Genomic DNA, 16,695 nt, shown 5'->3' with positions numbered 1-16,695 from the left:
GGCTACACTTCTCAAGTCTTTCACTGGCTGTAAATTGCTTTGGAAAATCTCAAAGATGTTGTATCGATGCCAGTAACCTATATAGGCCTATTGACGACATTAAACCTAAAGACTAAGAATTCTGGCTCCTGCAAGGTTCGAGACAGGTCTGATATCCAAGGGGAGGATGTCACAGCGTGTTATCGATACCCCCTGTGTTCTCTAGTGTTGTGTAGAGAGGCATCAAGTCGGGTTTAGTGTTTGCACTGAGCCAACTGTATTGTTGTTCTTCTGTCCTCCTCTGTATCTATGTATGCTGAGACATTTTTGCTGTGCTGTACCAATCCTGCGGTTTTGTTGCTTTGTTTTATAAAACGGAAAAACTTCAACAATTTTTTTTTTTTTTAAACCTAAAGACTGAATTAAACATGAAAGGCCCACAATTCTACATAGCTGTGAAAAGCCTCCGGCTCTTTTTGAGAAGTGACCTGGTTTAGCTCACTGAGCTACATCGCTGGCTTTTAATGCAGACCAAGCAGGCCAGCAGCACGGTTCGATTCCCGTACCAGCCTCCCCGGACAGGCGCCGGAATGTGGCGACTAGGGGCTTTTCACAGTAACTTTATTGAAGCCTACTTGTGACAATAAGCGATTTTCATTTCATTTTCATTTTCATTTCATCCTATCCGTGTAACCCAGTAGCCCCACCCAAACTTTTTGGACACTAAGGGAAATTTAGCATGGCCAATCCACTTAACCTGCACATCTTTGGACTGTGGGAGGAAACCGGAGCACCCGGAGGAAATCCCGACAGACACTGGGAGAACATGAAAACTCCTCACAGACAGTGACCCAGCAGGAATCGAACCTGGGACCTTGGAGCTGTGAAACAACTGTGCTAACCACTGTGCTACCGTGCTGCTTCTGATGGTTAGATTCTCCTCTTTTGGAGATAGTCATTGTAGCCATTGCCTGGTACTTTTGTCGACGAATGTGACTTCTTAAAAGAAAGTATTTTTATTCCAAATTTTCACAATTTTTACATTTTACAATAGTAGCAAACCCACCCGACACATTAACCTCCCCCACCCCCCCCCCCAATCCCTTAACAGCCATCGGTAACCAACACTCAAAATTGCAAAATGAACAAATCCCAAATTCTGTGGAACGCATTATTCACCCCGCTTTGAGCAATTTTCACCTGCTCCATGGCTAAAAATCCCAGCAGGTCCGCCCGCTACACTGAGGCACAGGGTGGAGAGACTGACCTCCACCCCAACAAGTCAGCCTGCAAGCAATCAGCGACATGAAGGCTAAAACATCTGCCCCCCGCACCGTCCACAACTCTGGTTGGTCTGACACCCCAAATATGGCTTCCAGGGCACTGGGCTCCACATCAACGTGCAAAACCCCCGAGATGGTGCTGAAAACCACCCTCCAGAACCTTTCCAGCTTCGGGCAGGACCAAAACATCTGTACATGGTTCGCAGGGCCCCACCCACATCACTCACAGACACCCTCTCAATCCTCCACGCCCTCAATCAGCTGGCTATCCTTGACTTTGTCAGGTGTGCCCTGTACTACACCACCTTCAGCTGTATCAGCCCAAACCTCGCACACAAAGCCGAGGCACTTACTCCCCGCAGCATCTCACACCACAATCCCTCCTCCAGTGCTGCCTCCAGCTCTTCCTCGCACTTAGCTTTAACCAAGAAAACTTCACTCTGCACACTCGCTCTCTCTCTCTCTCTTCCCCCCCCCCCCCCCCCCCCCGCCTCATCTCAATCCAAGGCTAGAAATAAGTAAATAGCTTAACATTGGGCTTATTTTACTGACTTTTTCAATTTTCCAAGGTTGGCTCCTCAATGTCTTGTTTTTCTTCTTAATGATTACTTTATTAAATGGAATTCGCTGGTATTTGGAAAGCAGTCTGAAAACTCATTCACAAAATTAACAATTAAGCTAGTTTTTCAATGACAACATAGATCAGATATTACTGCACTCGACAGAGCAAAATTACTATGCATCAGTTAATGAATTGTTCAAAGCTTGTTAATTGGGTTATTCTGTAATCGTAGAAGGACTTTGTCCCTGTTGAATCTGCCGAAACAGCAGGTAGAAACCGCTGAACAAGGTTTATCAATACAATCTCACACTCCCCTCCCCTAAGGGTCTCCCTCCCTGACCTGCACCAGGTCAGGTTTTTATACCAGGGAGGTCTTCCTTTGTTAAGGGGATGCCCCGTCCCTGTTACTGGGGAAGTTCATCTAATAATCTTTATTGTCACAAGTAGGCTTACATTAACACTGCAGTGAAGTTACTGTGACTTCAGTGGAGACCATGGGGAATCGGGTCATTCTTATTCCTTGACCTCTGTGGGGGATTATAATAGTTCCCAGCAGAGCAATTTTAAACTTTACTATAGTTTTTTTAAAAACTCCTTATTGCTGCTTTCGTTCTCCTCTTTACAGGCAGGCTGCATCAGCACATTTGTAGTTACAGTTTTAAAAGGAGTCAATATACTCAAATCTAAGAATACAAAAGTTTGCAAGTGGGATAACTGTAACTCCCTCGGAGTGGCAATCGGCAGCAGATCACCACTCCTTATCCACTTACCCGCGCTTAAAGCGCGTCTCGCCTGACCTTCCTGACTCAGGCCGGGTGGGACTGACGAAGCGAAGCGTGACCCCGGCTCCAGCGGTGAAGTGTAACGGAAGCTGAGCAAAGGAGAAGACAGCATCAGCTGTTGCAAAGTAGGTGAGTTTAAAGAGGTCCCATTGAAAGGGGAGGGTAAGTGATTTGGATGTGGACTGGTGGTTTGGCCATGGGTGGGGATTCAGACATTGTTAATGGCGGGGGGGGGGGTTTTGGACATCAAGCCAGGCACGGATGTGGGGCGGGGCAGGGTCGAGTTGTGGGGATGGTTTTTCAGGTTGGGGATGGGACGGGCGGGTGTTGGGTCCAGCCTGGTTGGAGGGGTGTGGGGATGGGAGGGAATACCATGGGATGTAGGGTGCTTAGTTGGGGTGGACGGGAGGCAATGTCCCATGCACAGCTCGGTCTGGGTCTTTAAAATAGTTACACTTAAGTTGGAAGCGTTTGTTTTCCTTCTAGCTCTTTTAAAGTAACTATGAGTGTAAAACTGGCAGAACCATGCAAAGTTAGTGATTTAAATTGGATGATTCCAGGCATAACACAATTGTCCAGGGAAAGTTAGTGCATCTGGACAATTGCCATGTGAACCCTTACCCCGATACTGGGGATCCAGAAAGTTTTGGCCCGATTATCAATATTTCCAGTTGGAAAGTTCTCTTGAGTATGTCAGTGTTGTTGCCTCTTTGTTGTCCAGCTGGGTGGGATTGCTCTTGTGGTTCCATTTCTATCGATCCAGTTGAAGCCAGAGAATCACTTGCAATGGTTTCTCCTCTTGTTTTCTCACTGTAAGAAGTCTTACAACACCAGGTTAAAGTCCAACAGGTTTGTTTCAAACACGAGCTTTCGGAGCACTGCTCCTTCCTCAGGTGAAGGAGCAGTGCTCCGAAAGCTCGTGTTTGAAACAAACCTGTTGGACTTTAACCTGGTGTTGTAAGACTTCTTACTGTGCTCACCCCAATCCAACGCCGGCATGTCCACATCATGTTTTCTCACTATTACCTCTGTTGACCACCTCCAACACAAGGATCTGTCCTGGACGCCTCCTATTTTTCATCTATATGCTGTCCTCAGTGACATCATCTGAAGGCAAGCATTAAGTTTTAACGTGCTGACGGCACCTAGCCGATATGATACCCAGTACTCACTGAGCAGAAATTTCCACTTAAATATTGGGAAGACTGTTTTCAGCCCCTACTCCAAACTCTGTTTCCCAACTACTAACTCCATCCCTCTCCCTGGCAACAGTCTGAGAGTAAGCCTGTCTGTGCCCAACCTTGGTGTCACATTTGAGCCTGAGGTGAGCTTTCAATCTCCTATTTATCTTGTCACTAAGACCACCTAATTCTATCGCCTAACAATACTCAGTTTCACCCTCATCTCAGCCCATCAGTTGCTGGAATCCTCATCCATGCCTGTAGTTATCTTAGACCTGACTTTTCCAAAGCGCTCCTGGCTGGTCTCCCACATGCTACCCTCCATAAACGTGAGGAAGTCCAAATTGTGCTCTCCACATCATAACTCTCAGCAAGTCCTGTTCCCCTGCCAACCTGTACTCGCTGACCTACACTTGTTCCCGACCAGGTAATGTCTTGATTTTGAAAGTCTCATCGTTGCTTTCAAATCCCTCTGTGTAATCACCTCCAACCTTGCAACTCCAAAATATCTGCATTCCTCTAATTTTGGCCTCTCTTGCATCCCCAGTTTTAATTTTAGTGTACCCAATTCATTTTTTCCAATTAAGGGGCAATTTAGTGTGGCCAATCCACCTACCCTGCACATCTTTGGGTTGTGAGGGTGAAACGCACGCAAACACGGGGAGAATGTGCAAACTCCACACGGATAGTGATCCAGAGCTGGGATCGAATCTGGGACCTCGGCGCCGTGAGGCAGCAATGCTAACCACCTCCACCGTGCTGCCCTTTGCATCCCCAGTTATAATTGTTGCACCATTGAAGGACTTGCCTTCAGTTGCCTAAATCCTAAACCCTCCCCTAAATCTATACACCTGAATTCCACACATTCCTCTTTCAAAATATTTCTTAAATCCTTCCTTTTTGACAAAGCTTTTCATCATTGACTCAACATCTCCTTCAATGGCTCAGTGTTTTACTTTGTTTTATGAAGCTTCTGTGCAATACCTTGGAACATTTCCGTACATTAAAGGTGCAATATCAATATAAGTTGTTATACGAGAAATGATTAAGGCCTCAGCACTAAAACCTTTCTGAGCTGATGGATTTTGTCACAAAAGTGCGGCTCATCAATTCACACCAAATCACTTAAGGGGTTGATACGATTACGTTTTCCCTTTGATTCCACACCATGTGGCAGTTCATCCTAGACTGTGAACTGAGACAAATGTCTCAAAAAAGACATGGAGCGGATTCTCCGTTTCTGAGACTTAACAGCTGGATTCTTCCTCCCTGCAAGAACACCACGGTTCTTTATAATTGCAGGCCTTTGTGTTGTTTGTAAAACTCTTTTCATGAATAATGAATGTACTTTTTCAAAGAGTGGGGCAACATAACATGCGTGGGGAGCATTGATCTGATATACTTTATCAACATGCACTATCTCTCTTATAAGAAAGCTTTAGGACAGTGGCCAGGGCACCCTGAAGTGTGAACATTGTTAGTATCCCAATCTTGTTATATAAAGTAAGTAGGGCTCGCAGCATGAAGTTGAAAGCTCCAATTTTTACTTCATTTCAGTCCTTTTCTGTCTAGCGCAAGTAATGAGGAGCCTTCAAATTATAGAATTAAATTCACTGACTTGGTGCAGCACTGTGATTGAGGTATTCTTGCATTCTCAGTTTGCTAAACAATAGCAAGAGGACATGAAAGATTTCTTCACCGTTATCTTGGTGTTTCGATAACATTTTGTAGTCGCGCCAGATTTACCTATCGTGCACAACCATACTGGCCTTCATAGGTTTGAGAAGTGAAAGAACTTTTAGACATATGTAACCGGCCAGGTGAGCGGACCAACGGCATCCTCACATCTGACTTCAGAGCGGGGCTGGAGGCTGAGCCCTGCCCACTTCAGGGCATATCCTCCGGGGCACTAGGCACGAGGAAAGGTCTTCAGCAGGCTGTTGGGTGCAGGCTGAGCCTGGAGCACAGGCTGTAGAAGGAGGGGGTGTAGGTTGAAGCCAGGGGAATGGGCTAAATGGTTTGGATGGAGTCAGGAATCCCGTGGAGAGAGTGAGAGAGCAGGGCAGCAGCATGGAGCTGGAGCAGAGGTTTGAGAGTGGTGAGACAGCAATGCCGAGGATCCATGGTCACAAATGGGGCAGACCAAAGCTTCCGATGGTGTCCTGAGACCAAGAAAGCAGTAGCTGCATGGGCGAACAACTGCTGGAGATTTAGGCGGACCACCCTGGGCAGCACCCTGAGAGAAGGTGAGGAGGGAAAAATCTGGGAGATGAGGTAATCTGGGTCACACAGCCATATGAAATTAGCAGCTGAAAGTATCTGAGGATGGATGTTCTTGCTATGGAGGGAGTGCAGAGAAGGTTCACCAGCTGATTCCTGGGATGGCGGGACTGTCATATGAGGAGAGACTAAGTCGGTTAGGATTATATCCACTGGAGTTTAGAAGAGTGAAGGGGATCTCATAGAAACATACAAACTTTTAACAGGATTAGACAGGGTAGATTCAGAAAGAATGTTCCCAATGGTGGGGGAGTCCAGAACTATGGGTCATAGTTTGAGGATAAGGAATAAACCTTTTAGGACTGAGTAAGGATAAATTTGTTCACCCAAAGAGTGGTGAATCTGTGAATTCACTTACTATGAAAGTAGTTGAGGACAGAACGTTATGTAATTTCGAGATGGAATTAGATAAAGCTCTCGGGGCTAAAGGGATCAAGGGATATGGGGAGAAGGCGGGATCAGAATATTGAACTTGATGATCAGTCATGATCATAATGAATTGCGGAGCAGGCTCGAAGGGCCGAATGGCCTCCTCCTGCTTCTATTTTCTGTTTCTATGAAACTCCACCATGTGAACTCTGCTGTCCAGCTGTTTAGAGATTAGGAGTTGAGCTCGTGACAGTATCCCGGAGGACCTCGAGCTTCAGCCACGAATGTCCATTGTAAACAGTTCATTTCTCTGAGCTGAGCTAGTCCATTAATATTTCTAAAGATTTTGGCAGGACGGTGGCACAGTGGGTTAGCCCTGCTGCCTCTCGACGTCGAGGTCCCAGGTTCAATCTCGGCTCTGGGTCACTGTCCGTGTGGAGTTTGCACGTCCTCCCCGTGTTTGCGTGGGTTTCGCCCCTACAACCCAAAAATGTGCAGGGTAGATGGATTGGCCACGCTAAATTGCCCCTTAATTGGAAAAAATGAATTGAGTACTCTAAATTTATATTAAAAAAATATGTCTAAAGATTTGACGGCCAGTGAAATAAAAAAAATCTTGGTTTTATAATCTTCTTGCAGCCCCCGTGCTTGAATGTCACGTTACAAATACTTAACTAAGGATTACAATATCTCGTATAAAGGGGGTTAAATCTCTGAAAACAGGTGCTGGGGAACACTGTTTCAGGACGTTTTGTTTGAAAAAAAATTAAAACAGGAATGCGCCTGTTCCTCAGTCAGGAAATAGCTCTCCTTATTTAATTTAGAAGTGAAATCAAAATTAATCCATTTCATTCCACCACCTTCATCTCCTCAAGGACAATTGGGGATGGTTGCTAAATGCTGGCATTACCAACAATGCCCACGCCCCACGAACAAATTTTAAAACGCCCTTTTGTGTGAAATCACAATACTTGTGCTTCTCATCTCCAAACAATAAAGCAAATGTGATGAAACAGGTCTTGAATGAAATGAAATGAAAATCGCTTATTGTCACAAGTAGGCTTCAAATGAAGTTACTGTGAAAAGCCCCTAGTCGCCACATTCCGGCACCTGTTCGGGGAGGCTGGTACGGGAATTGAACCGTGCTGCTGGCATGCCTTGGTCTGTTTTAAAAGCCAGCTCTTTAGCCCTGTGCTAAACCAGCCCCTGGTCTTCGTTTCCCTTGAGATGCGACCCCCTGATGTGTTGGGTACTCTAGATCTGTGGAGACTGCGTTTACCTCAGCAGTAACACATACAGGCTACCAACACTTGAAATAGTACAACACTATTTTAATAAGCTAGAAACTGTTGAACATACTTTCACTGTGGGTGGCCACTATGCTAGATTAAACTGAAGACCTATGCCTATCCTAACCAGTCTATACTATCAGCACATGGTAAAGATCTGGGCTACAAGCTGTGAGCTCGTCCTTCTTAGAGGCTGCATCCCGAATGAGCGGGAAAACTAGTGCCCTCTGTCTTTATAGTGAGTGTGCTCGAACTGGTGATTGGCTGCTGTGTTGTGTGTGTTGATTGGTCTTGCAGTGTGTCAGTCAGTGTGTGTCTCTGCACCATCATATACTGATGTGTATATTATGACACTCCCTGCTGCTGCCATCCTAATCTTTCAGGTGCCTTCTCTTCGACTCAGATTTGGATTTTGTTTATTGACACATGTGCCGAGGTACAGTGAAAAGTATTTTTCTGCGAGCAGCTCAACAGATCATTAAGTACATGAAAAGAAAAGGAAATAAAAGAAAATACATAATAGGGCAACACAAGGTACACAATGTAACTACATAAGCACCGGCATCTTTTGACTGAGTCTTTTTGAGTCTGCTTTTAGAACATAGAACAGTACAGCACAGAACAGGCCCTTCGGCCCTCAATGTTGTGCCGAGCCATGATCACCCCACTCAAGCCCACGTATCCACCCTATACCCGTAACCCAACAACCCCCCCTTAATCTTACTTTTATTAGGACACTACGGGCAATTTAGCATGGCCAATCCACCTAACCCGCACATCTTTGGACTGTGGGAGGAAACTGGAGCACCCAGAGGAAACCCACGCATACACGGGGAGGACGTGCAGACTCCTCACAGACAGTGACCCAGCCGGGAATCGAACCTGGGACCCTGGAGCTGTGAAGCATTTATGCTAACCACCATGCTACCCTGCTGCCCAGAAGGTACCTTGCGGATTTTGACTGGAGTAAAAATCCAATCTAATCAGGCACCGCTTCTTTGTTTTGTAGATTAGGCAGAAGAAAAATGTGAAACTAGGGAATTCCAGACCAAATACTCAACTGGAGATGAGTAACCACTTTGTGGAAATCTTACAAATCATTAATGGGCCAGCGACCCCCTTCCACTTTTGCTTGGACGAGGTGGGCAGAATTCAGCCAACAGCGCAATTTGAAAGGTCTACCTCGCTTGACAGAGAGGGGAAGATCTGCTGACAACGACGCCCGCCAGTTTACTGTTTGAGTTAAATATTAATGAGCTTATTTCTTGAAAAAGGACTGGACTGTGCCAGCTTCACACCTGGCTACAAGCGCTGGATCCCGTCTGCTCACCAGGTATTTCCACCACTCCTGAGTCGCGAACCCTGTTTATTTTTTGAGACTAGGTTTTTTGTGTGATTTCTGCCAAGGTAAAGTGGGGTAAATTCTCCCGGGGGTTCTCCCAATCTTCCCCAGCGAAGCGAGGTAGTCAGCGGCATCTGAGAGTTTGTGTCAATTTCCCTCGGGCAAATATCCTCTGGGAAAATGATGATCAATTAGCTCGGGGATGAATATCGAGATCGTCTATTTTTTGTTTACGGTCGGTGGTCAGTAGATTTTATAACATCTCGTGTATAAGTCCAAAAAGATACATCTAGTGACTCATTGTTCTACTTTCACAGTCTCGGATACATTGTGTGTTCCAATATCTCCCTTCCCTGGCTGGAGGCAGTCATTCTGGCTGCAGGGGTCTGCATGCTGGGGTATTTTATGTTTTGACTCATTCCTGTTGGGGTAATTGAATGCTGGATCATTTGCGTTGGGGGAATTTATCCTGGGGCATTTGCTCCCGGGGTAATTGATGTTGGGGTAACTATTGGTGGAGTTTATATGCTGAATTAAATCATCTTGGGGTACATTTACAAGATATCAGCACCCCCCCCCATGTCAAATGTTCAAATATAAATTTTAGCTGTGATTGCTGAGACTATCAGCCGAACTCTACCCTCGTCTTTCAAATGACATAAATTGCTATTTATGTGAAATTTCAGTCAATAAGTTTGGACAGGTTAGGCTTGTGTCCACTGGAGTGTGGAAGTGTGGTGGAGGCAGATTTAATCGAGGCATTTAAGAGGGCTGGTGCAGACACGATGGGCCAAATGTACCAGCCTCCCCGGACAGGCGCCGGAATGTGGCGACTAGGGGCTTTTCACAGCAACTTCTTTGAAGCCTACTCGTGACAATAAGCGATTTTCTTTTTTTTTCATTTCAAATGGCCTCCTTCTGCACCTTCACAATTCTGTGATTCTGTTTTTAGAAGAATAAGAGGCGGGTTGATTGAAAAGATTCTGAGGGGTTGTTGTCATGTGCCCCTTTCAGGGAGCGAGTCCCCAGAGGGGCTGGTTTAGCACACTGGGCTAAATCGCTGGTTTTTAAAGCAGACCAAGGCAGGCCAACAGCACGGTTCAATTCCCGTACCAGCCTCCCCGAACAGGCGCCCGGAATGTGGCTTTTCACAGTAACTTAATTGAAGCCGACTCGTGACAATAAGCGGTTTTCAGTTCATTTCATTTCATTTCATGTGACCCATTTAGCCAGAGCACGTGAACCCTGAGGGCGGAACTCTGGTTTCCCAATTATTTTGGAGTCTTGGGAGAGTGGCAGCATTTGTCTCACTCTTTGTATATACTTTCTTACTCTAATAAATTATTCATTTGTTAATCCATCTGGTGATTGGTCATCTGTCAGTATATTACATTGGTGACGAGGATCCACCGGAGTACCTTCCTGTTGCTACAGAAATCGGATGAGCTGACCTCATCTGAAAACCTCTCCATCGACGCAAACACGTTTCGCAGTCCATGAGTGACAGTGCCCCTTTTTGGTAAACTAGAACCATTCGACTCCCACACGGAGCAATGGGTGCTTTACGTAAAGCGTCTCCATGACTTTTTCACGGCAAATAAAGTCGATGGAGAGGAAAAGGAGCAGATAGTTTTACTCGCAGCCTGCAGGGCTCCCGCACATACAACCTAACTAGGAATCTGACATTTCCAGATGCCTCCGACTCCAAAACATTTGAGGGTTAGTGGGCGGCATGGTAGCACAGTGGTTAGCTCTGTTGCTTCACAACGCCAGGGTCCCGGGTTCAGTTCCCGCTTGGGTCACTGTCTGTCTGGAATCTGCAATTTCTCCCTGTGTCTGTTTCCTTCAGGCGCTCCGGTTTCCTCACACAAGACCTGAAAGACATGCTTGTGAGGTGAATTGGACAGTCTGAATTCTTCCTCTGTGTACCCGAACAGGTGCCGGAGTGTGACGACTAGGGGATTTTCACAGTAACTTCATTGCAGTGTCAATGTAAGTCTACTTGTGACACTAATAAAAATTATTATTAGTTAGTTAAGGATCATTACCACCCATACAGATGACCTCCTGTTGTATGTTTTGGACCCGATTGGGAGCTTCAATAGGATCATGGGGATTCTAGGTGAGTTTGGCCGCTGAATATGGGGAAAAGCGAGGTGTTCCCAATTAATGCATGGGGACAGGAGAGGAGGCTGGGAGAATTGCCATTGCAGGTGGTGGGGTCAAGCTTTCCCTATCTTGGATACAGGTGGGAGGGAGTTGGGCCAAGGTGCACAAGCTGAACTTGGCGCAGCTGGTGGAGGGAATGAAGGTGGACTTCATGAGGTGGGATGTGTTGCCTTGCCATTGTCTTTGGTGGGACATGTGCAGCCGGTGACGATGACTGTACTGCTGAAGCTTTTGTTTGTATTCCAGAACCTCCTGATTTTTGTTCTGAAGTCCTTTTTTAGGAAGGTGAATGGAATGATATTGAGGTTTGTGTGAGCATGGAAGGCTCCATGGGTGTTCAGGATGAGGTGCCTATTTTTAGGGGTGGAGGATAGGTGTGGGCGGTGTAGTGCGGATAGGCTGGCGAAACATGGACATATGTTTTGGGTATGTCTGAGGTTGAGGGAGATTTTGGAAGGGATTTTCAGACAATGTCAAAGAATTTGGGAGGAGAATAGCTTTGTGTCTGGAGGTGGCGATATTTGGGGTGCCAGAGGATCTGGGAGTACAGGTGGGAAGTGAGGCCGCGTCTTGGCCTTTGCCTTCCTGATAGCCCGGAGACGGATCATGCTGTGTTGGTGGAACTTGGATCTGTCAAAGGCAGGGATGAGAGATTTGGCAGAGTTCCTGCATTTGGAAAAAAATAAGTTTGCCAGTTGAGTTGTGGAGGAGGAGCTCACCTTGAGGTGCAAGGTGGTTATCAACTTCTTTGTTTCAAATTTAAAGTGCCCAATTCTTTTTTTCCAATTAAAGAGCAATTTAGCATGGCCAATCCAGCTAACATGCACATCTGTGGGTTGTCGGGGTGAGACACACGCAGATACAGTGAGAATGTGAAAACCCCACATGAACAGTGACCCGGGGCCGGGATTGAATCCGGATCCTCAGCACAGTAAGGCAGCAGTGCTAATTCCTCCTCTCAGCGTCCAAGAGCTTTCTTTCAGGTTCTCTGAAAACCCCCACCTGGCAGGACACAATCATGGCTGTTGCCGGGCAGAATACAGTTCTTGGCCAATCCATTGGTAACCAGCCATCCAATCAAACTGAATCTTTCCAATCTCTTGGGTGCCAGAAAGTCTGATCTCTTCTGTTCAAAATCCAATTTCTTCATTGCACACTATTTTGCAACTTTTGACTTCCTCAGCTCCCCTGCTCAACATAAAGGCATATGTCTAGTAAGGATTCATGGATCAAAATGGCAATGACAAAATAAAACAAATAGAAATCAGGGAATCAAGAGGAAGGGCCTTTACACCAGTACATGGCACCCGGCACAATGGGGGATCCTGAAACCCTTACAAAGTCAATTCATTTTGGGAAAATAAAATAAACTGCATTCAGCTCACTTGGAATTTAGTACCTTAATGACGTCCCTTATGCAACAGTGCACAGCAAATGGGTAGATGTTGCAAATTTGCCTCCTTACATTATGTAAGGGTTTTCCCTTATTTCCCCTTTAGTTTTTTGCTGGTATCATTGAGCCATGAATGCTTAATGGGCATGTATCTTTAAATGAAGCAGCAGAGAGAAGAGCGATTTTAAAAGTTGCAACATAGTACATGGTGCTAGTTTCCGAGCAGTAGAACTCAGGCTTTGTGGCGCCTGAGAGATGGGGTGAGACTTGGTTCGATCGATTGGCTGGTAGCCAATGAATTGGCCAAAAGGCAATATTTTGCCTGGTAACAGGTGGGGATTGGGTCCTACTCGAGTGGGATGATTTCCAGAGACCCAAGGAAAGCAGATTTATGACTTGGACTCTCAAGGAAGAAGGAGCTGTGGTGCCTGCTCTCCCTCTTTTTATCACGACAGAAATGCTGTGAGCTGCTGTATATATGAACCTCCAGAGAACCTGAATGAATGATCGATAGTGAAAACCATTGCGGACTGAAAACAGGAACCTCAACCTCAAAGCCTCGTTTGATGGAAAGTGTGCTTAAAGACAACTGTCTGAAACAAACACTCTTTATCCTTTTACTTATTATTTTCACCCCTCTGTGCTTGTTTGTCTTTATGTGTGTGTGTGCGCGTGTGTATATAGAGGGTTGGGGAAAGTTAAAGTGGTGGTTTAGGAATTCGATAATAGTTGACCAGTTGTATTTGCTACATATTTCATCATAGTTTTGTTACAATAAGAAAGTAATTGTGTTTAAACTTACAAACCTGGTGACTGTAATTGTTGTGCAGCCAAGGGCCAAAGACTTTGGGTATTTTTCTAAGAATTATTGGTTAATTCAATTGTGTTGTGACGCCAGATCAAGGGGGGCTAGAATTGACTGCACCCTAGCCCACGGCGTTGTAACAATGAAAGTTCACCGCTACCTACACATATGCCATGATGTGGAGATGCCGGCGTTGGACTGGGGTGAGCACAGTAAGAAGTCTTACAACACCAGGTTAAAGTCCAACAGGTTTGTTTCAAACACTAGCTTTCGGAGCACTGCTCCTTCCTCCGGTGAATGAAGAGGTATGTTCCAGAAACATATATATAGACAAATTCTGGCATCTTTGGATTTGCCTATATATATGTTTCTGGAACATACCTCTTCATTCACCTGAGGAAGGAGCAGTGCTCCGAAAGCTAGTGTTTGAAACAAACATGTTGGGCTTGAACCTGGTGTTGTAAGACTTCTTACTGTACACATATGTCAGCAAAGATGTCTTTGCCCTGCTTTGAGGTTTCAGTTATGGATGCAAAAAGTGGCAGATTTCAAAGAGAATCTCATTGGTGAAGTGGAAATGTCCGACACACTACGAGGTTAAGGTTGTGGAACTGCTCCCTGGGCACATGGGACAGATGTTACCTCCCGCTGAGAGCCCACCTACTCTTCCTCCTCTCTCTTCTGAAAACCAGTCCTGCTCTGAAGTGCCTCTGCTCCTGCTCCCTGTCAGATGATAGGCCAAGGGCATTGCAAACTACTACACTCATGTTGGGGAGAGAGAAGTTTATACAGAATCCTTGAAGTCAGGCTAAAACCCTTCAACATGTGCCACACCACTCCCTGTCGACTTTGAACAACTTTGAAGGAATCTAGAAATAACGAGACACGTTTACAATATCGACAAACAGTCACTAGAAATCAACTGACAACTGATCCAAAAGTAGTTGATGATCCCTTTAAATAGTACTGTTTGGAGAGTCCTTCCTACTGTTGAACACCGGTTCAGCTGTGCCAGGTTAAAAGAGGGCATTAGTTCGAATGTTGCATTCTACAATGGCAGATGCGGCATTAAATCACCATCAAAAAATGTGGCACCACATATTGAACTTTGCACCCAAAGGTTGTGAGTAAAAGCAGCCACTTCAGAGATATCTGAAGAATGTCAACCCATCTGTAAGGTTATAACTGTTGACGCACGAAATAGCCTTGGTTTGAGCGAATCCTCTCGTGTTTATTCTTTTTTGTGCACAAAAATGGATAAGATAGCTTATTTTGTCCTGAGGTTCCAATGCGGTCCCGAGACCATGAGAAACTGCATCCTTGGTATGTGGAGCGAGTAATAACCTCAGCTTCAACCAAGAATAAAGAGTTTGGAGGAAACGCTGTCATGCTGGGACCGTGGTAAGGAAATGAAGAGAAGAAAAGTTGGTCACCCTGGATCTTGAGCTGAGCGACTATAATCTGTGGTCTCCTCAGTCTTTGCATTACCCTGTGAGTGCCGTTCCTCATAAAATCTCTCACGACATCCTGCTTGATTTAGATATTTTAATTGGTGTATTGATCAATATCGTCAATTTAAAAAACAGAATAACTTCCATTTGTTTAGCGCCTTTCTCTACCTTAAGACATGTCAAAGTACTTTACAGCTAATTAAGTATTTTTGAAGTGTGGTTACTGTTGTTTTTTTTAATTTAGAGTACCCAATCATTTATTTATTTATTTTCAATTAAGGGGCAATTTAGTGTAGCCAATCTACCTAACCTGCACATCTTTGGGTTGTGGGGGTGAAACCCACGCAGACACGGGGAGAATGTGTGTGGTTATTATTGTAATGAAGGAAATATAGCAGCCAGTTTACGGCCCTGGGTCACTGTCCGTGTGGAGTTTGCACATTCTCCCTGTGTCTGCGTGGATCTCACCCCCACAACCCAAAAAGATGTGCATGGTAGGTGGATTGGCCATGCTAAATTTCCCTTAATTGGAAAAAAAATAATTGTGTGCTTTAAATTTATACTTGTAGCGCCAAGTATTCATATGGCTGGTCAAGTTAGGTTTCTGGTCAATTGTACCCCCAGGATGTGGGGATTCAACTCTTTCACGGTGAATTAATAATTAATAATCTTTATTGTCACAAGTAGGCTGACATTAACAATGCAATGAAGTTACTGTGAAAAGCCCCTAGTCACCACATTCTGGCACCTGTTTGGGTACACAGAGGGAGAAATCAGAATTCTCAGCTGGTATGGGAATTGAACCCACAATGCTGACCTTGTGCTGCATCACAAACCAGCTGTCTAGCCCACTGAGCTAAACCAGCCCCATACTTAATTAGCTGTAAAGTGCTTTGACATGTCTTGAGGTAGAGAAAGGTGCTATACAAATGAAAGTTATTCTTTTTTTAAATGACCAGAAGATGGTCATTGCCTGGTACTATTGTGCCATGAATGTTACTTGTCACTTATTCTCTCGAGACTTAATGTTGCACGGGTTTTGTTGCACGTGGGTGTGGACTACTTGTAAATGGTGCTGAACATTGTGCAATTATCAGCAAACATTTTCGCTTCTGACCATACGATGGAGGGAAGGTAATTGATGAAGCAGCTGAAGATGGACGCCCCCTAGACACCGCCCTGAGAAACCCCTGCAATGATGTCCTGCTGCTGAGTTGATTGGCCTGGATCAATCACATCCGTCTCCTTTTGTGCTGCATATGACTCCAACAAGTAGTGAGTTTTCCCCATGATTCCCATTGACTGATTTTGCTAGAGTTCCTTAGTGCCATGTTCAGTCAAGTGTCTCAGCGTCAAAGGCAGTCGCTCTCATTTTGCCTCTGCAGTTCAGCTCTTTTGTCCATTTTTGAATGAAGGCCGTAACACGGTCATGACCTAAATGATCCTGGTGGAACCATTGCTGAGTAGGTGTGGGTGTTGCTTGATAACACTGTCGACAGCGCCTCCCATCACTTTGCTGTGATGAATGAAGGGATTTCAGATATATGTATTATATGTATTTGGCGCAGTAAGGGGGTCCCACAATGGGAAACCCCATTGGCCGGCTGCAGGGGTGGAGAATCACACTGCCGGCAGGGGCACGCTGCACCAGAAAACGGGTGCAGCAGGACGGAGAATCCCGCCCATTGAGTTTCTGCTTGATAAGATGATGTAACTAATGGGAGGAGCTAGAGTACCAGCCATTTTGCCGAAAAGCAGTTAAGTTTTAGATTGGGATATGAACAGAAGTCAAGCATCTGCTCTCGATGAA

General features: G+C 45.3%; 1 protein-coding gene across 5 annotated transcripts in view; it reads left to right on the top strand.

Annotated features, from left to right (window-relative positions):
• The first annotated feature begins 2,656 nt into the window (after positions 1-2,656).
• LOC119977846 (regucalcin-like) overlaps positions 2,657-16,695 on the top strand; it is a 40,169-nt gene continuing 26,130 nt past the window's right edge. Inside the window, exon 1 of one of the 5 annotated variants that reach the window (XM_038819093.1) lies at positions 2,657-2,735. Coding sequence is in view for 1 of the 5 variants with exons in the window: in XM_038819090.1 (XP_038675018.1) it covers positions 8,978-9,058 (81 nt within the window). In the remaining 4 variants the exon portion in view is untranslated. Of the gene's footprint in view, positions 2,736-8,801; positions 9,059-14,749; positions 14,926-16,695 lie in introns of those variants that run through there. The other 4 variants (XM_038819094.1, XM_038819090.1, XM_038819092.1 and 1 more) reach the window with 4 other exon arrangements.

Source organism: Scyliorhinus canicula, chromosome 14 (assembly GCF_902713615.1).
Source record: "Scyliorhinus canicula chromosome 14, sScyCan1.1, whole genome shotgun sequence".
NCBI classification, from domain to species: Eukaryota; Metazoa; Chordata; class Chondrichthyes; order Carcharhiniformes; family Scyliorhinidae; genus Scyliorhinus; species Scyliorhinus canicula.
The sequence above is the reverse complement of the archived record's forward strand: the minus strand, read 5'-3'. Positions and strand labels throughout refer to the sequence as shown.